The following is a 27,242-nucleotide window of genomic DNA, read 5'->3' as shown; positions in this document are numbered from 1 at the left end:
AGGGCCGGGGAGTTCTCGCGAGAGCGAGGGAGCGGCGCGAGCGGGAGAGCGGCGGCCGGCTGGAGCCCGGGCTGGGCGGGATGGAGGAGTTGGACTTGGAGCCTTCGGTCACTGTGCGTTGGAGGGAGAGTAGAGGGGCCCAGGGAGGGAAAGAAAGGCAGGCGCTGCGGAGGGTATTTGGTGCCCGCTCCGGAAGGGGATTGTTCCAGGAGAAAAGTCTCCAGGGCCCAGTCCACACTGCAGAAATAATCCTGCTTCACACCACTTTGGTCCAAAACACACTGCAGAAATGATCCAGTTTGAGGCCGCTTTAACTGCCATGGCTCAGTGCTAGGGAATCCTGGGAAATGTAGTTTTGTGTTAGAGCTCTAGTGCCACAACAAACTGCAGTCCCCAGGATTCCTTAGCACTGAGCCTGGGCAGTTAAAGCGGCCTCAAACTGGATCATTTCTGCAGTGTGGTTGGGCCCCTTGTGTCTAACCTTCCCATTATCCTGTTAATTAAAGGTAGAAAGGTAAAGTGGTCTCTGTTTCCTATTGACCTTTAAAAACCCAGTTGCGTTAAAGCAAATAGGCAAACACAGGAGATCTCAATTGTTCTTCTCAGAAGTGAAATTGTTTTTAAAAGAAGAAGGAATTATGCTACTGCATATTAATGGAGCTGAAGAAAACAAGTTTAATATGGATGTGCCAAGGGGCTGTGATCCAGACCTGTGTATATTAAGTGCCTTAGAATAATACCTTGACTTAGTTCAAATAAAACCAGGGAAGTATTGGGAAGCTAAAGCTCCATGAATAGATGCAGCTTTCCTAAGGAGGATAACATTAACTCTTGTATGCCACTGCCTTAGCCCTTAGATTCCTCACAAAGAGTCAGAAGTACCCAACTGCCTGCCATGGCTCCATGCTGCAGGATTTGGGGGATGGCAGTTTATTGTGGCACCAGGGCTCTCTGACAGAGAAGGCTAAGCATCTCACAAAACTACATTTCCCAGAATTCCCTAGCATTGAGCCAGGGCTGTGAAAGTGGCCTCAAACTGGAATATTTCTGCAGTGTGTTTTGGACCTAGTGTCTGCCATGAATAAGCTTTTCATGACTGGAAAAGGCAAACGGGTAGAGACTTAAGCAAGACAGAAGTGCTCCCGTTCAATGGCTGGGGAGATCAGGAAGTCAGCCTGTGCTGGGGAGGGTTACACTTGCCTTGAAAATCGAGATTCATATTTGGATGTACTCCTGGATGCAGCCTTAGCTGGATGACCTGGTTTTTGGTGGTAGCCAAGAGTGCATTTGCACAGTTAAAACAAGTGTGCCAACAGTACCTGATTACAGCAGAGTGCTTGAAGAATGTTTGGAAATTTCAGCTGGTTGAGAGTTTCAGTCTGATTGTGAAAAGGGGCTGGTTACAGGCAGCAGTTCCCTTGTTACAACGGCTCCAGTGGCTACTGGTCTGTTTCTGAGCATTACTCTAAGTTATGATCTATCGAATCCAGGTTGTCTGAAGGACTGAATCTTAGAATCATAGAGTTAGGAGAGACTGCAAGGGCCATCCAGTCCAACCCCATTCTGCCATGCAGGAACTCTCAATCAAAGCACCCCCAACAGATGGCCACCCAGCCTCTGCTTAAAGACCTCCAACGAAGGAGACTTCACCATTCTCCGAGGGAGTCTGCTCCACTGTTAAACAGCTCTTACTATCTTCCCATATATGAGCCTGCCCAATCTGTATGATTTTCAAGCGGGGCCCATCTGTCAGTCCACTAGCACAGGTACATCGGTTTAGGAACATCAGAAAGGGTCGTCTTTGTGGCTGCCCCCACTTGTGAAAGTCCCTTTGAAGAGACCTTAGGTTGGTGCCCTCTTTGCTTTTCTTCTGTCGGCAGGTGACAAACACTTCCTCTGAAGAAATCTTGCCAAAAAATCCCATGATAGGGTTGCCAAAAGTCAGAAGGATTTGAAGGCACACAACAACAACAAAGTAACTCAAGAGAACTGAGGCAGTACTTACATAAAAAGCCATTAAAAACCAAGTGGTAACTCTTGAGCTCTGGATGACAATATGTTGTTCTGAAGATTTGACAGTAACTCCAGAAGAAATAGTGTCCCATATTAGGTAGTTGGTGAATGATGGATGACACAAGAAAATAATTTTCTGCTGCAATAGAAATGCTTGTTTGTCTTTATAAACTAAGCTAGTTCAGTTGACACGTCTGCACTTGTGCCAGTCTTGCAAATGTCTGCTTCCTCCATCCTTAGATATCTGCATATATGGCAGTGTGGGCAACTGTTTGGGTTGGGGGGGCTTCCAGGAGACCTGGGGTGCTGCACCTCCACCATACTCTCCCTGCAGAGAAAGCCAAAACATTTTTGTCACCAACTGTCCCTTGTAGCCCTCTTAAGAGTCACAGGGAACATTTTTGTCTCCTCTTGAGTTATTTTAAACCCAGGATAGGCGTTTCTTAGAATGAGAAGTGGCCCAGAGTCACTTCTTGTTTTAAAAACAGACCTCTCGATGTTGCACACCCCTGATGTATAGAATGGGCTGATTCTTCTGCCGATATTTGCACTATATGTGGCTGTGAAAGGACCAGCTTTCAGCCATTTGATGTGGAACTGTTCAACACAGTCTTGCTGAGGTACTGATTGAATGCACAAGGCCTTAATCTAAGAAGGGGTTCTGTTCTTCCTTCCAAACTTTCTTGCTGTCAGTGTGTGTAATTCCAGTACTTTTCAAAAGTACACTTTGTAAATATTTTTGGTTGAAGAAATGTCACTATGTTTACCTGTGTCATTTTCTCCTTTTCTTTAAAAAACAGCTGATTCCCGAAGTGGACTCTGACAAGAAACAGTTATGCTTCGAGTGGGGACCTGGGGAGATGCTGGTTTGTGAAACATTGTTTGGATCTGCAGGTTGGCACCATGTTGTTACTTTGCATGCATTTGTTATGGTTTACATCTTTATGGTAGTGAATAGCCTGCAAGGGTGATAATTGTTTTTCTGTTTATGTGAAGAACCTTGTGAGGTTTCAGGAAGTTTGTAAGAAGTTCTGTTCTTATTGGTTAAAAGGCATGGCTGGAGTTCTGCTTCTGAAGCTAGGTGGGCTAGGTCTGGTGAATTCCAGGATGAGAGACTTCGTGGGAATTCCTTGTACATAGCTCACATTACAGCTGGAGATGTTTTCTTCAGTAGAATAAATAAGTATATGGCGGACTCCATTAAAAGAAAACTCTTTTAAGGGTTGCTATTACAGCATTCACAAATGTGACTTCACAAAATGCCCATTGAAATTAAGTGTTTTATACACATTATTACTTTAATAAAACATTTATGAAAGGAGGCAATCTCTCAAATAGTTTGATCCCAAATTGTTTTAATATAAGTCATATAGAAACGTCAAAATCTGGAATCTGGCCAAGTTGCACATTGGCAACCAGTAGAAATCCATCAGCAGAGACCTCATGTGTGGTTGATTGCCCTCTCCTGTCAATTGATGAGCAACTACATTCTACAACAACTACAGCTTCTGAATCATTTTCGGTAATTAACTCACACAGAAGGTTTTTTGTGTTATGTGGCCATGTTCTAGAAGAATTTATTCCTGATGTTTCGTCTGCATCTGCGGCTGGCATCAATGCAGGTGAAACGTCAGGAATAAATTCTTCTAGAACATGGCCACATAGCCCGAAAAACCCACAAAAAACTGTGGATGCTGGCCATGAAAGTTTTCAGCGTCACTTCATACAGAAGGCATTATAGTAATCTTGACTTGAAGCTACCAATGCCTGGATCACCATGGTTAGGTTGAACCATCTGAAGCTCCTAGTTACTGAGCTTGCTGGGGCTTCACATTACAGCAATGAATGCAGGAGCACGCCCAGGCTCCATATCCACTTTTTCAGACCAGGTTCTTGCGTATGGGAGCCAGTAACACTGAAAAGCATTCCCAGGCATTGCGTGACTATTATTTGTTATTTGATGTTTTTAATTTGTTGCCTGCTTTACTTTATTGAACCCTTTCCTTTATTGTTATGTATTATTTGTATGTATTATGCTATGATTTCTTAGATTGTATGCCATGGGCAGGTTTACTTTATCTATTTTATTGTTTGTATGTACAGCGCTGTGTAAATCTACAGTGATAAATAAATAAATAAATAAATAAATAAATAAATAATCAATCTTGCTAGAATGCAAGGCCAGGGCAGTTTATTTTGCCTGTATTCAGTCTCTCCCTACATCTAGGCACTGTTCCAGGGCTTTGATGTCTTAATCTGATTGAAATGTCATGGAGAATTTTTGCTGTGTGTCATCAGAATGCTGATGCCATCTTGTCCAATTTTTAAAGTTACCACTCCCAGTGTTTCCATATGTGCCAAACTAATCCTAGACTATTAGTTGTTGTGTGCCTTCAAGTCATTTCTGACTTATGGCAACCTTAAGGGGGACCTTAAGTTTTCTTGACAAGAGTTATTCAGAGGGGGTTTCCCTTTGCCTTCCTCTGAGGCTGAGAGACTGACTTGCCCAAGGTCACCCAGTGGGTTTCCTGGGGATTCAAATCTTGGTCTCCAGAGTTATAGTACGACACTCAAGCTACTACAGCACACTAGTCCTCTCTTAGAATATTTACTATGGCTTAACTAAGAAATAAGAATGACAGTTCTTTTTACTTGCCTTGTAATTTATTTGTGTCTGGCTGCCTTTTTATATTAAAACATTTCTGGCCTGTTTCAGAAAATAAAGAGAAAAGTCCAAGCTGTCCCTATGTCTACATTGTTCGCAAAGATCAAGACGTGTACTCTCAGACTTTGAGAAAGCTTTTCAACGAATCACATGGAATCTTTGTTGGACTCCAGAAGGATGAGAAAGAAAAGTCTGGGAAATCTAGGACTGCTCAGTAAGTGGTCTTCCACGTCTTGATTCTGTGCAACTATTCAAACAGCATCCATAATATATCTGTGATACATTGTAACTCAGTTCTCAACCCAAATTAAACTGCTTATTTGCTCACATTAAAGTTTTACTACATTTGGTACTCACAGGTGGATGAATATAAAATTGCAGCCTCAGAGGATTATCCTTGTTTGATCTTGATGTTTAGTCTTCTGACTTCTTCTTTTTTTTGAATGCATATCCATTTGTTACAATAAAGAAAACATCCATAAAACAAAATAAAATATGCTGGTCCTTAAGAAAATCCAAATGGGCATTGTCATAATTAATACCTACTAGTAATGTAGTTTTGGGGAGTACAGTCGTCCCTCTGTTCTTGTGGACTTGGGACCCGCTTCCCTTGACTATCCGAGTGAGGTTGAGGGGGTTGAAATGGGGCATGTGCCTGTGGTGTGCACCTCCATTTAAGCCAATAGGGCTTGAATATGCATGATTTTCCATTTTCACGTGGGGGGGTCTGAAACGAATCCCCTGCAAAAATGAAGGGAGGACTGTATAATTTTGGCAGCTGAATAGAAGATTATTTTATACCTCTCTTGAAGCACATGGAGTATGGCAATATCTTTACATATTGTGAGTGGGTTTTTTTTTTAATTTGTTCATGCTTTTCTACTTTTGAAAGATTGGTTCGAGTGAGCAAAAGCTATCGTTCAGTCATAAGAGCTTGCATGGAAGATTCACATCAGATGGCTAGTAAGTTGTCCTACACTATTAATGTGAAATTCACTGGTTTTGAGTCCAGGTCCAAGTGATATTAGAGAGAATTTGAATTGCTTATGAAATTGAACTGGTGTTTACCCATGTGTCTTACAAAAGTTGTCAGTTTGTAAATCTGTTGTTTTAAGATTGTATTTCAGTATTCACAAAATCAGTCCATTGAGATCCAGTTGGTTGAAGTGTGGGTGGCCTACATAGGCATTAGTATTAGTTATTGTAGTCGTTGGAATGTAGCTTATAAAAGTGATTGTTAAGTAAATGCACAAAAACGTTTCTCTTCAGCAAGGATGAGAAACTACAGCCTATTCCTATAGAATGTAGATGGCCCCCTGTAGGCTGTTTCTCTGGTATTCAGTGGGCCCCAAAATTGCTTTTTTGGAAGGGGCAGAGGGAAATTGTTCCTCATGCTCTCTATAGTGTACAGGAAGCACTTCTGAGTACTGTATATACTCGATTATAAGTCGGCCTCGTGTATAAGTCGACTGCAGGTTTTGGGGGCAAAATTATGGATTTTGATATGACCCTTGGATAAGTCAAGGGTAAAACTTAGGTTCATGCAACAAAGGACCTAAATGATGAAGCAAAGGAAAACAATGCCAAAGAACCTACAAAATTATGGCAGGCATAACTGTTTTGGCTCACACTAGAGCAGTGGTTCCCAAACTTTGGTTTTACAGATGTTTTGGACTTGAGCTCCCAGAATTCCTTACCATTGGCCAAGCTAGCTGAGGCATCTGGGAGCTGAAGTCCAAAACGCCTGGAGGACCAAAGTTTGGGAATCACTGCACTAGTGGCTGATGGAAGAGAGAGTAGAGGGAGGTCAATGCTTCCAGGACAGTTTGCACTCTTGCCTTTAATCAGGGGATGGTTTCCTTTTTAATAAGAGTTAAAAATAGTATTTACATTGACCTGTGGATAAGTCGACCTAGGTTTTTGGGGTCAATTTTTTGACTAAAATTTCTAGACTTATATATGAGTATATACAGTATTTATGTTAAAATAAAGGGGGAAAATTGAAAATTGCTTACCAGTCCTGCTCTAGAGTGTTGTGAGTCTGGAATAAAATTGTTTTTTGGCTCAAAGAGTTTCCAAGGAGGAGGACATCTTGATTTCTGTATTTTTTTCTTTTTCCAAGTTTCAACACGGGACCCAGTAATGCATTTGCATCACAGTACACAGGTAACTGAAATATTTTTCTTGTTAAACATTTATTACTGAATTCCTGCTAGCATTGTCAATGTATTTAATACAGGTTGAGAATTCTGAAATCCAAAATATTCCAAAAAACTAAAATTATCTACATGGGTGGCTGAGATAGTGACACCTTTCTATTCTGATGTTTCAATGTACACAGACTTTGTTTCATCCCAAATTTCTTTGAAAATATTGTGTATAAAAGTACCTTCAGGCTATGTGTGTAAGGTGTATATGAAAAATAAATGAATTTCATGTTTAGATGTGGGTCCCATCTCCAAGATATCTCATTATGTATATATAAATATTCCAACCCGCCCCCCCCCAAAAAAAATCCCTCTAAGATTCAAAAGACTTATGGTTGCAAGCATTTTGGATAAGGCAGACTCAACCTTATGCTGATTAATTTACTTGTTGGGTTTTGTTGAACTTATTGAAGGGAACATAATTACTTTAGACATAATTACATTGTGCTTGTTGCAGAATCTTTGTGCTCTTTTATTAATCACATCAAATTTTTCATTGTTTTGGACAAGGTTACTATTATAATACAATAACACAATAAAATTTTAGTCCATCCAAAGCTGTTTTGCACCTGAAATTTCCAATGATAGATGTCTCCTTCAATGTATGTGATTCAACATGTCTAATTCTGAAAACTGAGCTCTCAAACCAAGCATTACATTCTTATGAGAACACTAAAATAGCAACTTTGAAAGAAGGATATAGAGTGGAGAAGTACTGGACGATGACGATTGCTTAGATTTGCCCATTTGCCAGTTCTTTACTCTGAAATCTGTCTCCAGACCCAGCTGTGGGATGCCATAGAGTTTTGGAACAGTAGAAAAGGAGGATATGTACTTTTTCAAACATAGATCTGGAGCCCTGCAGGATTAAAAAAAGTGACCTGAGGGGAGTATGGAGTGGAGACCTAACAGCTAATGATAAGGTTAAATCCTCCTTTTCCACTGTTCCAAATCCTATTCCTAGAGCCAATTTTTTCCCTAGGGAAAGCAGCTATTGGACTCATGTTATAAATAAATGCCTTTAATATTCATTTATGCCTTGAGTTACCAGCACTAGTGGAATTTTCTAGAAAGAAGTAGTACTGTGGGAAGCCTTTTTGCTATCAGTGGCAGTATAAACAGTTGCTTTCAGCTAATCATAGGCGGGATACAGACCGTCCAAAAAGGGCAGTCTGCCTTCGCCTCCTTTTCCACCGGCAGGAAGCCGCAGCGGATAAACCGTGCGGTTTCCTACCAGCAAAAAAAGAACCAGCAAAAAGCGGGTTCTTTTTGCATCATGCTTGCAACACCCGAGTGCGCCAATGGCGCACTCATGACGTCACAAGCGCGCCGCAACGTGCTGACACTAAGCGTCCGTTGCGTCAAAATGGCAGCATCCATGTAGACAGGGCGCTGCCATTTTGACATATGAAATACATACTAGGGTTAGAGGGTGTCTGTATGGTGCGTGCTCCCTAACCCTAGTACCGCCGCTGCCACACCACATTTTGCCCGTATGTAATGGGCCATAATCTCAGATCTAAGAACTGTGCTACATTATGTACTATAGAGTTCAGCAGGTTGTGTGCAGAATACAGTCCCTGTAGTTGCTGGGCTGTATCCATCACTGGAGTTCTACTCATGCAGGGACAGAATCCAGTGTAAGTGGGAGAAGCAGTCTCCTCTTTCCTGTTGTCGGACCCCATCTCCCAGTTCCCCGAAGCATATTTTCATGGAGAGTGGATGATGGCTGTGAAGGGAAGGAGCTGAAAATCCTGATGCTTTCAGGCATGCCACGTTGGATTTAGGCATATTTTTAAATCTTGGAGGATTTATCCCAGTCCGTATAACCTAGAAAAAAGAGGAATATTGTGGTGACATTTTTAGAAGTAGTTCTTTGACATTTGTACACTTAATTTGTGTGTGCTACCAAGGTACACAGATGCTCACTTTCCTTGATAGGCAGCCAAATCATGTTCTATGAACTGATGTCGCTTCTCTTCAACGATTATTGGTGGGGGATGGGTCTTGTCCAACATTAAACTGTTTGAAAAGGGATTGGGAACAACACACAAGACTGGAAAAGACTAGCTGCAGAGGAGGGCAGGGACATACTAGGTATTTGCACACCAGAGTGAAGAGGGCGCTTGGCATGGTGAGTGAAATGTGGATACCTGACCACATGTGCTGATTGTCCTCAGATCTGAAATTTTATGAACCTTAATACTATACTTTAAAAATAATAATCTAAATCTTATGTTTTATAGCATTGTTCTCCACGCTAAAAGTCTTGAGCAGTGTTACACAATTTGGCTGCTGCTGATACAGTTGGCCCTCCCCATAAGCAGGCTTGCCTTCTGCGGTTTTGAGCTTACGCAGAAGGCAAGCCCCAGCAGAAGTAATGGGGCACGTACCTGCGCCACGAGCGTGTACCCCATTATTTTCTACGGGGCTTGAGCGTATGCTCTTTTCCCCATGTCGGGGTGGATAGGTAGGTGGGTGTTTGGAATGGATCGCCTGCGTATGGGGAGGGCAGACTGTACTACTATTACTACTACTACTACATTTTTTCCCTCAGACTCAGAATGTTAGAGTTACAGCTGCCTTTACAGTGGTGTCTGTTTTTCCCCAGGTCTCTATTCTGTCTGCAATGGAATTGATCTGGAATCTATGTGAAATCATGTTCATTGAAGCAGCACCAGGTAAAAACTGGACTATAATGAATTGAAATGTAGCATATTTAGATATACTCAGCTTCTTTGACTCTTTGTTTAGCTGTTGTAAGATCACTTTCCACAAGATTAATTTTTACAAGGAAATTGTTACATATATACTTCCCAGTAGATAAGGGTGGAACATCCTGTAATTTGGGTAGCTCCACCCATTCCCTTCAGTAGGGAATGTAGCAAGGCTACAAAGAATGAGAGAGGAGAATCTCTGACCTAGCTGGTGATTCTTCCCCTCTCCTGAAGGGAGGCCAGGAATTCCCCTTGGTGGGAAAGGAAGCATGGGAGCAGACAAGTGAGGAGAAATTCCTCCATGTGCTGCTGCTTCTATGTGTTGCCACTACCCAGCCCAAAACATGCCAGGGTTCAAGGTGAACAATATTGAAGAGAACAGAAGTTACCACCACCAGACCCAAATGAGCCAGGGATCAAGGAGGTAAGTGACACTGAAGAGACTAGAGAAGTCTCTGCCACTACCCAGCCCAGAACAGGTTGAGGAGGCAAGCAATACTGAAAACGACTTCTACTGCTGTCTCCATTATAATCAAGGTCCTTTTTCTCTGGGCACAGTAGTTGCCAAAGGAATTCCCAAGCAGCAGTGCCAGTCTAAGACACAGGATCAAAACATTTTTGCAAATCTTGCCATGTACACCTGGTGTCAGTCTTAATACCTCTCAGTTTTGGTACTAGAGCATAAGCCATAGTGATCCAGCTTTGCTTAAAGTTTAATGAGTAAGTAAATTGGTCTGACTCTTAGGTCATAGCTCATTTTGATTGGTAGTACTTACACATATTTGGGGGTCTCAGAAAATCATCTTAAACTTGGCAACAGATTTACATCAGTGCATAATGGGTTAATGATACCAGCCCATCCCCTCTTCAAGGCTAGAAAGGGCAGTCAAGTTCCTAGCATGAAATACAGGGAGTCTCTCAGGCTACTTCTTAGGAAACAATTAGTTCCCCCGCCCCCATAGGAGAGCTATCTATCTGGGGCGTATGCAAAGGGATCTTGTAGCACCTTTGAAACTAACTGCGAAAGAAGTTGTAGCATAAGCTTTCATAGACTTGGTCTACTTCCTCAGATGAATGGAGTGAGAATGAGAAATACAGTATCCTTTCTGCCAAGGAAAGAATCTCCTCAGAAATAGAAATAGTTATGAATTTTCTAACCTGAAACAAAGGGTCTCCTTCATCCCAGGAGGATCCTTTAACCCAGGGGTAGGCAACCTTTTTGAGTCGGGGGCCGGGTTGCTGTCCCTCAGACAACTGGGGGGCTGAAGCCGGAGGGTGGAGCTTCCACCCTCTGGGGGCGGAGCTGCACATGGGGGTGGAGCTTCCACCCTCTGGGGCGGAGCCACATGCTAGGGCGGAGCTTCCACTATCCAGGGGCGGAGCCACATGTCAGGGGCGGAGTTTCCACCCTCCAGGGGCGGAGCAGCATAATATTTGCAAGAAGCTACTAGGGCCGGCAATGCCATAACACAGGAAAAACGCATGCCACTGTCTCAACCCACAAAAGAGCAAGCAAGTCCATGTGGAGGGATTTTGCAAAAAGAATACCAAAGGATAACAACAACAATAATAAGAGCAATATTTGCAAGAATGGAAGCGACTAGGCAAGGCCACAAAACAGCAAAAAACGCATGCCACTGTCTCAACCCACAAAAGAGCAAGCAAGTCCATGTGGAGGGATTTTGCAAAAAGAATACCAAAGGATAACAACAACAATAATAAGAGCAATATTTGCAAGAATGGAAGCGACTAGGCAAGGCCACAAAACAGCAAAAAACGCATGCCACTGTCTCAACCCACAAAAGAGCAAGCAAGTCCATGTGGAGGGATTTTGCAAAAAGAATACCAAAGGATAACAACAACAATAATAAGAGCAATATTTGCAAGAATGGAAGCGACTAGGCAAGGCCACAAAACAGCAAAAAACGCATGCCACTGTCTCAACCCACAAAAGAGCAAGCAAGTCCATGTGGAGGGATTTTGCAAAAAGAATACCAAAGGATAACAACAACAATAATAAGAGCAATATTTGCAAGAATGGAAGCGACTAGGCAAGGCCACAAAACAGCAAAAAACGCATGCCACTGTCTCAACCCACAAAAGAGCAAGCAAGTCCATGTGGAGGGATTTTGCAAAAAGAATACCAAAGGATAACAACAACAATAATAAGAGCAATATTTGCAAGAATGGAAGCGACTAGGCAAGGCCACAAAACAGCAAAAAATGCATGCCACTGTCTCAACCCACTTTCTTTCTCTCCCTTCCTCCCTCCCTATCACTCCCACCTTCTCACCTTTTCTCTCTCTCTCTCTTCTCCTCTCCCTCCCTCCCTTTCCTCCCTCTCACCTTTTCTCTCTCTCTTCTCCCCTCCCTCCCTCCCTCCCTCTCCCTCCCACCCACCCTTTCTCTCTCTCTCTCCTCCCTCCCTCCCTCCCACCCTTTCTCTCTCTCTCTCCTCCCCTCCCTCCCTCTCTCTTCTCTCCCTCCCACCCTCTCTCTCTCTCCTCCTCCCCTCCCTCCCTCTCTCTCTCTCTGCCTCCTCCTCCTTCCCCCCCGCCCCTCCATTTATAGGAGGGAGGAGGGCGGGGCCAGGGGAGGAGGGCGGGGCCCATTTGAAGGCCCGGTGCGGCTCCTGGAGCCCCGTTTCAGGGCTCCAGATGCCGCATCGGGCCTCCCAGGGGCCCGGTGAGGCTGCTGAAGCCCCGATTCAGGGCTTTGGCTGCCGCATCGGGCCTCCCAGAGGCCCGGTGCAGCTCCTGGAGCCCTGATTCAGGGCTCCAGAGGCCGCATCAGGCCTCCCAATGGGCGCCGCCATTTTGCCCTTCAAAATGGCGGCGAAGTCTCGCGCGGCCTTTATGGTCGCGCGAGACTTTGCCGCCATTTTGAAAGGCAAAATGGCGGCCGGAGCGGCCGAAATGGCGGCGATTTCGGCGGCAGGAGGGAGCGGGGGCCGGCAGAAAGGCGCCCGCGGGCCGCATCCGGCCCACGGGCCGGAGGTTGCCGACCCCTGCTTTAACCCCTTCCCTCTTACAAAGTCATTAAAACAATGAAAACAGTTTCTTCTCCTAAGGAGTTGCTTTTCCCCATCACCCCACTCATCCTGAGAAGCCTTGAGGGGGTTTGCCAAAGAGGAAAGTAAAAGTACCTGTTAACTAGTCTAAATACAGTCGGTCCTCCTTATAGGCAGGCTTGCCTTCCGTGGCTTTGAGCTTAAGCGGAAGGCAAGCCCCGGTAGAAATAATGGGGTGCGTATTGACGCCGCACACCCCATTCGGCACCATGAGTACGTGCCCCATTATTTTCTATGGGGCTTGAGCATACACTCTTTTTCCCATGTGTGTGTGGGGTCCGGAATGGATACCCCACATATGGGAAGGGTGGACTGTAGTTACATTTTAAATAGGAATTGGCTACCCAGAGCTCTGGGTAGATTCGTCCAGTCTTTCTGAAAGGGTTAGTACTTGCCCAAGAATCCCTAGAACTTGCACCCTAGAACAATGAATTTCTGTACAGGTTTCAGACATCATAACTATCTTTGCCCCTATTGTTATAAGATTAATAAGTGTGTGTGCATGCGCGCATGCCCACACCTTCAAATAATTTTTGTCTAGATTTTTCTTGGCAAAATTTCTTCAGAGTAGCTGCGTCCCACACTGGGGTGTCACCTAGTGCAGGAGGCAGGGCTTTGGGGCAGACCCAAAAGGGTCCACTCCCAACTCCCTACCATGTGAGGCTTTACTTCAGAGTAAAGCTGCGTGGGACAGGGACTGGGGGAGGTGCCGGGACCTCTCCCCTGTTCTGCGTGGCTTTACTCTGAAGTAAAGCTCTGTGCAATAGGGACTGGAGGGGCACCTGGACCTGTCCTGCATGGCTTTACTCTGAAGTAAAGCTGTTTGCAACAGGGACTGGGGGCACCAGGACCTCTCTCTCCCTGTCCTGTGTGACTTTACTCTGAAGTAAAGTCATGCGAGACAGGGATTGGAGGGGGGCACCAGGACCTCTCTCTCTCTGTCCTGCATGGCTTTACTCTGAAGTAAAGCCACGTGGGACAGGGACTGGGAGGGGTATCAGGACCTCTCTCTCACTGCTGTGCACCATGGTGTGTGGCAGGGAGGTGGGGGCACTCACCGGATGTCACGCCCCCTTCAGTGGTGTCACTCAGTGAGGTCCACACTCCTCTAGTGACGCTACTGGTTCAGAGGGTTTTTTTTTATCTCATTGCCTTCCTCTATAACTGGGAGTGTATGGTTTGCCTAGAGACACCAGAAGGTTTTTCTTTTTCCTGCCCACTGAAGTGAGTAGGAGGAGCTATCCAAGTTATAGGATATTTGATCCTTATCTACTGGAAACTGATGTATCACAGGTAAGAATTAATATTCCCACACCTACAATGGCTTCAAGCTGAGGGTTTGATCTGTAAGGATTCTCACTCTTAAGCAGAGTTTACAAGGAGACTAAGTGGATGGCAGGACACATAAGGCCTCTGTCCATTTCTATCCCTTGCAGCTCAAGTTGTGCACTTGGAGCTTTATACAGAACTCCGGATGCCGCCTGTCTTGCCTTGGGGTTACCTGTTACAGATAAATCAAAAGAGTACCATCATAATTCAGACCTACTGTGAAGTTTTATCTTCTGTGTTGGAAATGCATAATCATCTTTAGAGTTGTCTCTAGTGAGTCAATGTGAATAAATGTGACCAAGAGTGATAACTTCCAAAAACAATAGGTAAGACAGAACTGTTTATAGAAATAATTCCTTTTTCTCCCCAGCTGGTCCCCTCCTGTGTCACCTTCTTGACTGGGTTCGTCTTCATGTGTGTGATGTAGACAACATGGTTTGTGAAGTTCTGAGGAATGAAAGTCCAGCAAAGCATGAAAACTTCTGGAATGTGGTGAGAAATTTTGTTTTCCAGAAATTCTGTGTGTTTGCCTTCAGTGTTTCTTCTTTTTCTTCTTCTTGGAAATCTGTCCAGTTGGACTTAGTATAGAAGATTCTCAGGAGTGATCACTCCTACTGGTGTAGGATCTTTTAAGTTTAAATCAGACTGACTCAACTGTTGTAGCTGAGCCATCTATAATTGTGAATGAGAAGTCATGTTTACTAAGCATTACTATGACCTAATACCTTGTGAGCATATGGCCAGCAAAACAAATTTGGAGGCCTGTGTGTAGGACTTTGGTTGGTTGCTCTGTGACTACAATATATATAAAGCCAGTATGCATGGTGAAGCTATATCACTGTTGTATCAGCTACAGAAACTATTTACAGATATAACTAGTGATGGCTTTTCAGCCACCATGTGTTTATTTACATCAGTGCAACCTAACTTGGAGGCAGTTAAAAACAACAAACATTATGTTCTTGGTAGAATTAATTAGTCCTAACTCTTGTTTGAAATGTTGCTCTGACTATTTTGTTCTGAGCCAGTACATATGTCACTGCAGCTGTGACTCAATTGTTACTGTTCATATGTAGGTTGTATCACTTGTTTGATTCCATACTTGATTACAACATATCTTGTTCCTTTTGCAGGTGACTATCTTCGTACTTCAGGGTCGGATGGATGAGGCTCGACAACTACTCTCTAAGGAAGCCAATACAAATCCCACTTCAGTGAGCATGTGCAAAATTTTGGACGAGCTGATGAAGAAGATGCCTGTTCCCAGTGTATGTAGACTGTAGCTTTATCATACAATTCTAGCCAGAGGTAGCAATGACGGATTCATGATAGTGTTGTTATTGTTTTGACTATATGGTCCAGATACGTTACTTCTGTTGACTGGTAGGAATTCTTCATGGTTACCAATCAACATTACTTCTTGCTAGACTACCTGGGATCATTTTAAACTTGAGGTGCTGGTAATTTTAATTGGGGAATTTTGCAGGCAAAGCATGTGCTGTATTGTAACATATGAAGTGATAATGAGGAATAGTTCATTCTTTTTTGTACTGATTTCTTTAATATAAAAATCAGCTTCTTTTGTGTCTGTAGAATACTGTATATACTCAACCATGAGTTGGCCTCATGTATAAGTAGAGGACAGGTTTTGGGGCCAAAATTATGGATCTTAATATGACCTGTGGATAAGTCGAGGGTAAAGCTTAGGGGCATGAAACAAAGGATGTAGAGGATGAAGCATAGGAAAACAATGCTAAAGGACTTAAAAAATTCCAGCAGGTATAACTGTTTGCACTCATACTAAAGGCTGGATGGATGAGAGAGTAGAGAGGAATTGGTGTTTCCTGGACAGATTATGCTCTTGCCTTTCACCAAGGGATGGTTCCCTTTTTAAATAGGAGTTAAAGTACAATACTTACATTGACCCATGCATAAGTCAACTGAGGTTTTTTGCATCAATGTTTTGACCTAAATTTCTAGACTTATACTTGAGTATAAATAATCTTTCAAACATCTTTGATACTGCCTCAAAAAGAGTCTTGCTTCTCAGCTTCAGCTGTGATTGTAAAGACACATCAGTGGGAAGAAGTTCCATTAAAAATTAGTGATATTCATTCTATATACAAATATAGATATTGTTCTCTCATAAAGATGTTTTCTGAAAAAGGAGGTTGCAGATATATTTTTACTCTAAAGTTTTTATGTATGCATCCCTTTTAGTAGGTGAAACTAGAAAATGAGAATGTTTCTGTTTTCATGGAAAGTTATGAAAGGAAAAATAATGTTGCTGCCTGTCTATCCCTTTTCAGCTTGGACACACCCAGACTTTGACGGAGCTGGAGCTGAAATGGCAGCACTGGCATGAGGAATGTCAGCGGTTCTTGAAAGATGGCACATTTGCTTCCCACCCTCACATGGAGACCCTCTGCAAGGTATGTGGGATCTGAGAATGAATGTTTGTGTGTGCATAAGTGATAGGTTTAAAGCAGTTGGCGTATACATTCTGTAACAAAGGTGTCATCATGAAGCATTAAAGGAAGACGTTTGGAGCACTTTTCATTGTGTAATTTTAGGGAAGCCATTGATGCCAGCACATCAGTGTCTTGATTGTATCCATTTGTAAGAGTGATAACCCCAATGAAATGACTGGCACTGGATATCTTTTGTGTAGTGGTTGTGGTGATGATGACTGATTGGGTCCATGTTCTGAAAATAAAGGAGTGGCAGGTTCTGAGGACTGAGCTGAAATTAAACTTTGAGGAGCAGGTATGTTCTGAAATGTAACAATTCATGGCTGCTTTTTAAATGATCTGCTGAAAGAGTATGTGATAATGCAGATGTGGCTTTTTTTTAATCACATATGTGGATTTTGCACAATAGCAGGCACAAGAATAATTGCTCTCCACTTCGTATTGTATGTGCAGTGATGAGGCACATTCATGGATATATTGTGGGAACTTCTTTCTTACTCTAGGTGCACTTAGCAGGAAGTGCCCATGACATTCACACAGACACATCCTATCCCTAGGCACTGTTTTGTTGCTTCTCCGGCCTACAAAAGCTCCCAAGGTGTTGAACAAATAAAAACCAATTATAACACTACAAAGATAAAAACTTTTTAAAAACACATTAAAATACTCATGCCATTGCTTGCCCAGCTGGTTTCTCTGTTGTAGTCTGTGATATTGTGTAGAACAGGGATTATAAACACTTGGATCTCTAGATGGTTTGGACTGTAGCTCCCATAATCTCTGTTGGGGCCATTCAGCCTGGGTCTTCTGGGATTTGAAGTCCAAAACATCTGGAGAGCCAAAGTTTCCCCACCCCAGTGTAGAATACATCTGTGTGAATGTCACTGGCACCTCCTGATTAATGGCATTTATGCCATTGATGTGTGATACTGTATGACTTATATCTGTGCCATTTCAAGAAGCCTGAGAAAGGATATGTATGTATGTGCCTTGAGAGGCTCTGGAGCATTCATTCTTTCTTTTTAAGTCACTGGGAATTGGAAAGGTGGGCTTAATGAATACTAACACATTTAGCATTTTAGTTTTGTGGATTTTAAAAAAAGTGCTCCATCATTGGGAATCAGGAAAGAACAAAATATAGAGTGAAGCTTTGAAATGAAGAGAACTGTTTGATGAATGTGAGGGCTATGCATACATGTTGCATGGGCACAGAAGCATGCCAATAGTAGTTGGTTTTTGAAAGATTAGGGCAAGAAATGCATGCAACGCCTCCAGCACATGAAATTTCCTGGATCAAAATATCAAAGTATTTCTCTCCCCTATCCAACACCACCACCTCCAGTCCACAAAATCTCCCAAGGTGATGAACAAATAAAAACTAATTACAACACTACAAAGATAATAAAAAACCACATTAAAATACTCATTAAAAATTTGAAAAACCCTAAAATCCAGTTTTAAAACAGTTAAAACAGCAGTTTCAAGCACTGCATGCTGTTCTGAACAGCACTGTTTTATCTGCCTGTCGGAAGCTTAAAAGTGACAGAGCCAACCTAGCTTCCTTGGGTAGGGAGTTCCATAGTTGAGGTACTACTGCAAGGAAAGCCCTGTTACATGTACCCACCAACCTAACTTCATGAGGTGTTGGGACTTCTCTGAAGATCTCACATTTCTGGCAGGCCCACATGGAAGGAGGCAGCCTTTCAGGTATCTTGACCCAAGCCGTTAGGGCTTTGTAGGTCAATACCAGCACCTTGAATTGAGCTTGGAAGAAAATTGGAAGTTAGTGTAGTTCTTGCAGGACCACTGTTATATGGTCTTTAAAATGCACACCTGACACCTGGCTGGCTACAGCATTTTGCACTAACTTCAGCTTCCAAACACTTTTCAAGGGCAGCCCCATGTAGAGCACAGTACAGTAGTCTAATTGAGACATAACTAAGGCATGAACCACTGTAGAGTCTCTTGTGTGAGTACTTAAAGGATTTTCTGCTTTGTCAATTAGATCCTACTGGGAGATGAGAAAACCATTTTAGAGAAGAAAGATCTCATGACGACCTGGTATCACTTTCTGGTAACTCGCCTGCTGTACTGTCATCCTACTGTGAAGCATGTGGAACTCCATCTCTATGCCCAGGTGACTTAGGAAATCCCACTTCTAACCAGTTGCTGTCTTGCTGCTACCCAAGCAAAAAGGCAACTGCTGCTTGATTTGGTTTGGTTTGATTTTTGCCTTCCCACAACAGTGGAAATAGTAAGGGACGATGTCATTTTAGATGGATTGGATTGGAGAGAATCTGCAGGGTATTTGCAAAAGTGTTGACAGTACATTTTAAGTAATCTGCTTTTAAGTAACAAAAAAAAAATTAAGAAGCAATACCTCAGTAAAACAATTTATTTTTCAACATCACAAGAAGTAACAACAAATTCTTTCACAAACTACAATAAATACCAGTAGCAGGAATGAATCACTTTTTTTTAAAAAAGTAACTTTCCAAACTCTGCCATTGATTATGTTGACTAGGGCTCAACAAATTTGCAGTCTAACAGCATCAAGGCCACACATTCTCCTCATCTACTTAACTAAGAATGTGTATGTACATGCAGATCCTGTTTGATATTTCTCTGTACATGTTTGTTTGTTCTTATGTAGCCTCTGTGCCAGATGGCTTTTAATGGCATAACCAAAGATAGATAGTGTGGTACACATCCTTGACACTGAATCTATCCTACCTTTATGTGTATTCAATAGTCCAGCCTGGACCTGTTCCTGGGAGGTGAAAGCAGTCCTGAGCCTTTGGATAGCATCTTACTGGCAGCATTTGAATTTGATATCCATCAAGTGATTAAAGAATGCAGGTAACTTACTTTCTGGAGTTTCTTCTTTCCACCTTATTTTAAGGACAAAAGGGTTCTTGTAAACATAGTAGTGGGTGCAAGAAAAAGAAAAACAGAAGTAAAACCAGTTTAAAATCAAAATGTATTGGCAGAAACAGCCACAGAATGAGATTCTGTTAAATGCAATAATTTGTTAAATTGGGTGGAGAAAAGGTTGCAGTTTTCCAAGTAATGTTTTTTTTTTTGGGGGGGGGGGTTAATTAAAATGCTATACCTCTTCCTTTTCATTACTTTTTACCTGCAGCATTGCCCTGAGCAACTGGTGGTTTGTAGCCCATTTGACAGACCTGCTGGATCACTGCAATCTCCTCCAGTCTCACAACCTTTAGTAAGTTGTCTTGTGTGGGTTTCAGGTTTTTTTTTGGTCTGTTCTAGGGCCAGATAGGGCTGCTTGAGAGGTACCTTAGGGTCTTGTGGTAACTAACAATTAAAAACCAAAATATTTGATATTAGGAAGCATTCACCAGAAGAACTGTGGTATAGCCAACTCATAAAACTGAATGTTTAATGCCCTTTTCTGGTTTCAATGGCTACTTATTTTAACATCTTTAAAAAAATGATGCATATATGAAGCACTTTACAGTGTTTAAATGTTTAATGTACATTATCTGTACAGTTCTACAAGTATGGTCCAGTATTACGAACACTTTCTTGCAGATTTCACACTGAGTTTAAGAGAACAGTATCTTGCCTGATACCACCTGCATTCATAACTGGCTTGACGTTTGAACAGCTTACAGTCATAGCCTTTGCCTCCACCACAGTGGGTAGGAATTGTGTGGCTCTTCAGATCTTATTGAACTGCAGCTCCTATGCTGGCTAGAGCTGATGGTAACTGCAGGTGAGCAATATCTAGAGGGCTGCACAATTTCACCTCGGTTGTGCCAGTTCTTGGTGACAAAAGACAACTACAATTCCTTCTGCTTAAAAAAAAGTACAGTTAGCTCTTTCTCTTCCATGAGCTTGCCATCTGCAGATGGCCCCACCCTGTTCTCCCCAATGGCGGCATGTGCATGCGGCCGTGTCTCCATTGAGGAGAGTGGGACTTGTAGTCCCACAGAATTTGCTATCCATGCAGGTGTACAGAACAGAATCCCCGTGGATACGAAGAGCCAACTGTATTCACGAGCAGAATGAATATGTTTTGTAGTAATGGCTATTAGCTCAGTTTAGTTTCACATATAATTGGTGAAATGAGAATATGAATCAGATATGAATTCAGATGTGATCGTGACAAAAGAAGAAAGTGGGACTTGATTTTTGCCCATAAAAATAATATATCTGGAACTGTTATATGTTAATAGGAAGCTTATTACAATGTGTTCTTCTTTTAGTTTTGGTTCCAATATGCGTGAATATCTCCTGCTGGAATATGCTTCTGGACTCTTCTCCCATAATAGGTAGCAATATTTTTTGTTTATGTTAGATGACTATAAGGGGGAAGAAAAAAGTATATTTAGATGGACCAAATGGTTTCTAGATAAGGAGTGAAACCCAAAGCAAATGTATCTTAAAGATCTCCACCTGTGTTACATTGATATTACCTTGAGCATCTGATGTTTTACTGGCAGATGCTGTTTTACTTGTCAGTTGCTTGTGGAATATTCTGCATTTCAGACTGATGGGAACTCCTGATGTTCCTTACATAAGTATAGGAGAGTAAAATAAAAAACCAATTTGATGTCATCCTCATCACAGTTCAAGCAACAAAAATTGGGGAGAGGGGTTAGTGGTATTTCCTTTTGTGTTCAAGGTGTTTCATAATCTTGATCTCTTGATGCCTAAATATAATGAAAGAATATAGGAAGCTGGCTGAAGTTTGCAGTCAACTCACATTACTGAGAATTCATTGCTGGTCAAAAGGCTCCTGACCATAATAGTTCTGATTCAGTTTTACATTATTTGTGACTTAAGTCCCATTAAATTAATGGTGTAAGTTATGACTTAGGGACTGTGCACACTGACCATAAAGGCTGGCCTGGGGGCGGAGTTGGGGCGTGGCGTCCACATGACGCACACCTCAATTCCACCCCCAGGGTGGCGTGACAACGCTCCACATGGTGAGTGGCTTCCACAGGATGTAGTCCCAAAGGAGCGCCTTAAAGCCACAGCTATCACGCCCTTTCCAGGGCGCAAAAAGGAGCTGCTTTTTGCAGCTCCTTTTTGCGACCTGGAAAAGCCAAATCAGGGCTGTGATGTACAGTTACCGCCGCCCTGATCCGGCGCAGCTGGAGGCAGTTGCAGGCTGCCCCTTGGGGTGGTCTGCACAGCCTCTGAGTTTCCATTTGTTTCATGGGATGTTTGTTCAACTGACTTTACTTGGATGGGGCAATTATGTTACGTTGATTCCCAACTGGCTTCTGATTTATTTTGATATTTTGGGGAATGTGGTGCTATTAAAGTGTATTGTTTCCATAACCAGTGAAAGCCAGAAATAGTTTTTCATGGTTTACCATATCCATCTACATGGTTTGTTTGTTTTTTCATCCAGACTTTCTTTTCCTCTCTGACTCGTGGGATGTTTGCTGACTATAACTTTGCATGTTAAATAAGTCTATGAGAACTGCCTTCCAAATAGAGCCATTTGGTTATTCTTGTTCTCTGTAGTTTATGGCAGCTTGCAGTAGACTATTTTGACCACTGTCCAGAATACGGCAGAGCATACTTGGAGCATCATATTGAACGGATTCCTCTAGACACAGAACATAAAGCCCTCAAAATACTGAGGATTTGTGAGCAAAGAATGATGAGTGAACAAGGTGAATCTTGGTTGTGTTTTTTAAAGTACAGTAATGTATTAACGTTAAATATGAATTACTGAGTGTACTTACCTCTCACTCTTCCACCCCATTTCCTGCTCCCAAGTTCGTAGCATCTGTAAAACCATGGCCATGAAAGCTGTCCGGAACAATCGTCTTGGCTCAGCGCTGTCTTGGAGTATCCGTGCAAAAGATGCTGCTTTTGCTACCCTCATATCAGACAGGTAAGCTTTGGGTCAGGAAAACCATTTGCAGTAAGAGCAAAGGAGGAGATCTTAAAGTGGTGGAAGAAAATATGCTCAAGGGAAGGGGAAGCAAGATGAGGGCATTGCCCCACATTTCTAGCATAACTAAGAGTGAAATGTTGACAGTTGTTCACACCTAAAACTCTTCTCTGGCGTGTTGTCATTTTCTTGGTCACTTTGCCTACCCCTTTTCTTTAGATGCTTAAATTTTATTTCTAAATGCTCAATTGAAGTGTTAAGCTCCTGCAGTGCAGGAAATTTTAGGACTTCAGGGAAAAAATAATTTGGAAGGAGACAGAATTCTTCCTCTCCAGCTTTAAAAAATGTTACCTTTGTTACCAAGCTACCTTTCCTAGTGTTTTTGTTAAACACTAAGCACACTTGAAAAGGCATAATTTGCTCCACCTGTTTTAAGATTTGACCAGGTAGAGGGTTACAGATTGTTAATTTGGCAGTTCCCTGCCTTCAGCCTTACAGTCTAAAAATACATGACACAAAAGGAGAAGGGAATGGAAGTGGGGAAGGGGGTCAAGTCCAGCAGATACTGCTTGTACTTTTCTCCTTCTAAGGCCAGGATGGTGGCACTTAAGATGGAGAGAGGGCCTTTCATCTGCCTCTGGGCCTAGGCATGGTGGAGCTGTGCCTGCCTCTTCTCTTCCTCTGTGGCCAGAGTGATAGCAGAACTTTTTATGACTTTTCATGACTTGCTCCAGGCTGCTTTACTGGAATGTTAGTCTGCCATTTTTTGTTCTGCAACCAAATTACTTGCTGTAATTGGCATATTCTAGGCCAGACATTCCCGAAGGTGGTATGGAAGCTTTCTGCTGTGGCTTTCCCCCAATTCTGTGTCCTGGCTTTTCCACTCAGCTCCTCCTTGGATTAAACCATTCTGCCATGTCTTCAAGAGCCTGAGTGTTTGAATCATTTCATAAATATGGAGATGGATCAGAATTACCTGCCCCTCAGTAGTAGTCTTTATGCATTTCTGCCAGTCTGGAGGCATGTTTGGAACAGTGGGCCAGTGGAAACGGGTAGGGGTGGGTAAGGATTTCATTTCATTTTTGTTTTGGTATTGACCAACCTTCATAAAAGTTGAATGTGAGTGAAGACAAAACTAACAGATGTGTCTATCCCTAACACAAGGCTGGACTTTGTCATTTGAGTAATTTTGTACTCTTTCATACTCTTAAAAATACATTGGGATGTAAGATTGAAGTGTGCCTTTACCTTGCTTTAGATAAAAATGTGTCACTTGACAGAAATACTAGGTACTAAAAGGCAATGCCCTTCAAAATTGCAGGCTTTGAATTGTTTGAATGGAATAGAATGGTTCCTTGGAATGAAGGACAGCTATGATGCTAATCTGGCTTCACACACATCCATTCTTCCAGATTTCTGAAGGAATACTGTGAAAGAGGAACCTTCTCAGACCTGGACCTCATTGATAACTTGGGACCATCCATGCTGCTCAGTGATCGACTGACATTTCTTGGTGAGAGCTACATTGTGCAGCTTTAGTCTAGTGGCTGCTAATGACTTGTCCCACTGAAATTAATGCAACTCTCCAATTCATTTTGGTATAGACAGGGCCCTTGGTATCCACTGGGGTTAGGTGCCAGGAAAACCCATGCCAAACTCCATGTATGATTAACTTCCTTTTTATACAGTGGCATAGTAAAATGGTGTCAGGCTTTGCTTTTTGGGTTGGGTTTTTTTGGTGAATATTTTTGATTAGTTGTTGATTGAATCAGTGGATGCAGAGGGTGGATTGTATTTGTTGCAACTAATCTTCACTGGACTGTGCCCAATAAATTCGCTTTAAGCTAACCAAACGCTGGGTTATTTTGGTGAGTCAAAGACTGATAACCAACAGTGTTAAAATTCTGTTAATGCAATCTGTCATCTGGCTACAGGGAAATATCGGGAATTTCATCGGATGTATGGTGAGAAGCAATTTCTTGCAGCAGCCAAGCTGTTGTTAATGTTAATGACTGCTCGTATTGCTCCATGCTCCTTCTGGATGACTTTGTTGACTGATGCACTTCCTCTCCTGGAACAGAAAGAGGTAAGTCCAGCATTTCTGAAGAGCAGATGACTAGCCAATGGTAGAAAAGACTAAAACTGCATGGAAAAGTCTGTGGTTCAAAATGGCTTTCAACCAGAGTTTAGAGAGTTCCCATACTTTCCCCTTGAGATTAAAGTTTGCGCTAGCTAATTTCTAAAGGGGACAAGGCTGGATATCTTTTTGAATCCTTTTTAGGCTTAGGCAGATAATGTGAGCAGTAGTCTGTAGAAACCATTTTTGTCTGGCTCTAGTCCAGGGATGAAAATCCTGAAGCCTTCTAGATGCTACTAGACCGTCTCCCATCACCCAGGCCAACATAGCTATAGTGAGAAATACTAGGGAGTCACTGTACAACTGGGGAGGGCTGCATGATCACTGTCTCTCCTCTAGCCATACTGCACACATGTGCTAAGATACCAAAACATGGTATACCACACCTACATTTATACATAGTACTGAGCTCTTACCTAGAAGCTAAAACTAGTGAAACAGGTCTAAGGAGAGCACAGAATTCTCAAGATTAGTGTAATCTTTTTCTCTCCTGAAGCCACCAACATAATACTATTCATACTTTAAAGGGCTGACCTGCTAGAATCAAGGCTTGAAAGCCAGCCTCCAAGAAATTATGAGAAACTAAGGTTCTATAAATGTTAACTGTTGCTTTCCTCCAGGTGATCTTCTCTGCTGATCAGACATATGAATTGATGAGATGCTTAGAAGATGTAACAGCAACAGAATCAAAAAAAGAGAAACTTCAGGTAATCTTGTTCCAGGGCAAATGCTGAAGCTCCAAAAAAGTGGTTGTTTAGGTTGTTTGACACATAATGATTCTAGGGCATGTCTGCCCTATGGGTTTACATTTCCTACTGAGAACTTTGGCGCAGTTGCCCACTCTTGCTGTTGATAATACTTGGCAGAAGACTTGGAACAAGCCATGCTTGCTGTTTTCTTTCCATGTATACAGAGCGAGAAACACATTTGGCATTGCATAGTGTGAAACAGCCTTAAAGATGGGAGAGACCTGTCATGGGTTATCAGGCTGAATTGGTTCTCCCCCCACTCCCATGCCTTGCTCCTGGGAATGTCTGCACCCCTAAATCCCCAACTTTTCCTTCTGCTAAAGGAATAGGGGGGGGGGACCCTAGGAGCCCTGAATAGCCTGTTTGGGCTGCACTTTCTCCATACCTGTTTTATAATTCATGTGAAAGGAGCCACAAATATCATCTTACATTATTCAAGTTCTCTGGCATACAAAAGGGGCTTCACAGAGAAATTTATCATTTGTGTGGCAACATTGGCAAAGCAAGAAACAGCAGGAAATTTTACCATGAGAACTTTACTTTTCTTCTAAGTCATCAGCATTTGCCAGAGTGAAATATCCACTTATTTAGATAGAAAGTATTATTGATTTCCTAAACTTATCCAAGTTTTTAGACAATTTGACCAAGGCTTTTCTAAAGAGCTAGTCAGATGGTAGCAGGAGCCAAGGGTAGTAACATTAGGGCACTGAGCATTAGGTATCATTCTTATGTCCCACAGTGCCATGGACTATTATATTAGAAGCACTGTAAGAAACTGATAGTTTCCTATGGCTGCTTAGAGGTGGAACAGTTTTAAACAGAGGGTCAGAGCTGGTAACAGCTGCAGCTGGGACTTGGGCAACTTTCCATGGATACCAGGCACTGAAAAGAAGACTCGGGTTCAATTTTGAACCTTCTGACGAGTCTTAAGGGCTTGGGGAGGAGTACGCAGAGTAAATTCCTTATGATTCTTTTAATTTACAAACTACAGTGTAGAAATAGTCTTGTTAGAAGCTGCTGGTTATTGTCCTGACCAGGAATGGGTTTACAAAAGCTTCTGGGTGAGACATAGTAAGTTGCAATATATATATTTATCATCAAATTATAAAGGAAAAGAAAAACCAATTAGGGAATCAGTTCCATGTGCAACACGATTTTCTGTGTTCCTATCCAAAGCAGAGTGTGAGATGCTCCTGGGGGCTTAATGACTGGAGGGGCCCAGTCATTACAGGGCCGAATGCAAATCACTGAGTTGCTTCATTCTTGGCAGCTAAAAAAAGGAAGTGTACAGCTTACTGTGGGACATACCAGTTGAAGAAAAGAATAGCCTTTTTGTTAAGAATATGTAATTTTAGATACATATTGTGACTATTAGGACTCACTCAGATGACTAGTTGCATTTTCCCCCCTAACATCATTCTGAAATATCAAATCAATTCAAACTTCATTGGAAAATGCCATTTAATAAAAAAATCATTAAAAATGAACATGAGCCTTTAGCACATAGCTCTTGGAAAAATATTGAAGTACCTTTCTGTAAGCATGCACTAGAAATGTGTATTTCATGAAATCTGCAAATGAAAGGAAACCTTAATCCTAACTAAAAGTGAAGATTGTCCCTATTGAATTTTATTGGAATCAGAGGCATTTATCTTCGGGGATAATCTGTTATGGAAACTGCTTGTTAGACAAACTCTTTAGGTTTCTGTTCCAAACAGGCCAGCTGTGTCCAGAAATCTGAGAAGGGAAGTAGAATCTAGGCTATGTTATCTAATTTGGTAAATTTCTGTGATTATATTTCTTTCTAGGATGATGATGCTGAGACTATGAAGGTAGAGATGCTGAGGCTTGCCCTTGCACGGAACCTTGCACGCGCTATTGTAAAAGAAGGGACATTAGAAGAACCATGAGAGTAATGGAGCAATATGCAAAATTTGCTTTGTTGATTTATTGTACATACCATGGTGGTTTTCTTCTTCTAGGAATAAACATCAGATTTTGCA

At 42.3% G+C, this 27,242-nt stretch overlaps 1 protein-coding gene across 2 annotated transcripts; it reads left to right on the top strand.

Moving 5' to 3' along the window:
• NUP85 (nucleoporin 85) lies at positions 1-27,242 on the top strand. 2 transcript variants are annotated; one of them, XM_089536569.1, is made up of 19 exons: positions 1-113; positions 2,814-2,907; positions 4,730-4,892; positions 5,571-5,641; positions 6,801-6,844; positions 9,497-9,566; positions 14,372-14,493; positions 15,135-15,269; positions 16,311-16,433; positions 18,478-18,609; positions 19,225-19,331; positions 19,615-19,698; positions 20,705-20,770; positions 21,978-22,129; positions 22,236-22,353; positions 23,766-23,866; positions 24,288-24,439; positions 25,111-25,197; positions 27,048-27,242. In XM_089536569.1, exons 1-19 carry the CDS (start codon positions 81-83, stop codon positions 27,147-27,149), a joined length of 1,956 nt encoding a protein of 651 aa, XP_089392695.1. In that variant the 5' UTR covers positions 1-80; the 3' UTR covers positions 27,150-27,242. The 2 variants fall into 2 exon arrangements, with proteins under 2 accessions (XP_089392695.1, XP_089392706.1); XM_089536580.1 differs by lacking the exon at positions 20,705-20,770.

Source organism: Sceloporus occidentalis, unplaced genomic scaffold (assembly GCF_023333645.1).
Source record: "Sceloporus occidentalis isolate IW3139 unplaced genomic scaffold, rSceOcc1.0.p SCAF_1, whole genome shotgun sequence".
In the NCBI taxonomy this organism is placed as follows: domain Eukaryota; kingdom Metazoa; phylum Chordata; class Lepidosauria; order Squamata; family Phrynosomatidae; genus Sceloporus; species Sceloporus occidentalis.
This window is presented reverse-complemented; position numbering and strand designations above follow the sequence as displayed.

Coding starts and splice junctions, on each gene's coding strand:
- NUP85 (XM_089536569.1), top strand. CDS start 81: ATGGAGGAGTTGGACTTGGAGCCTTCGGTCACT. Junction 2,908..4,729: donor AACATTGTTTGGATCTGCAG/GTTGGCACCATG, acceptor GGCCTGTTTCAG/AAAATAAAGAGAAAAGTCCA. Junction 4,893..5,570: donor GGGAAATCTAGGACTGCTCA/GTAAGTGGTCTT, acceptor TACTTTTGAAAG/ATTGGTTCGAGTGAGCAAAA.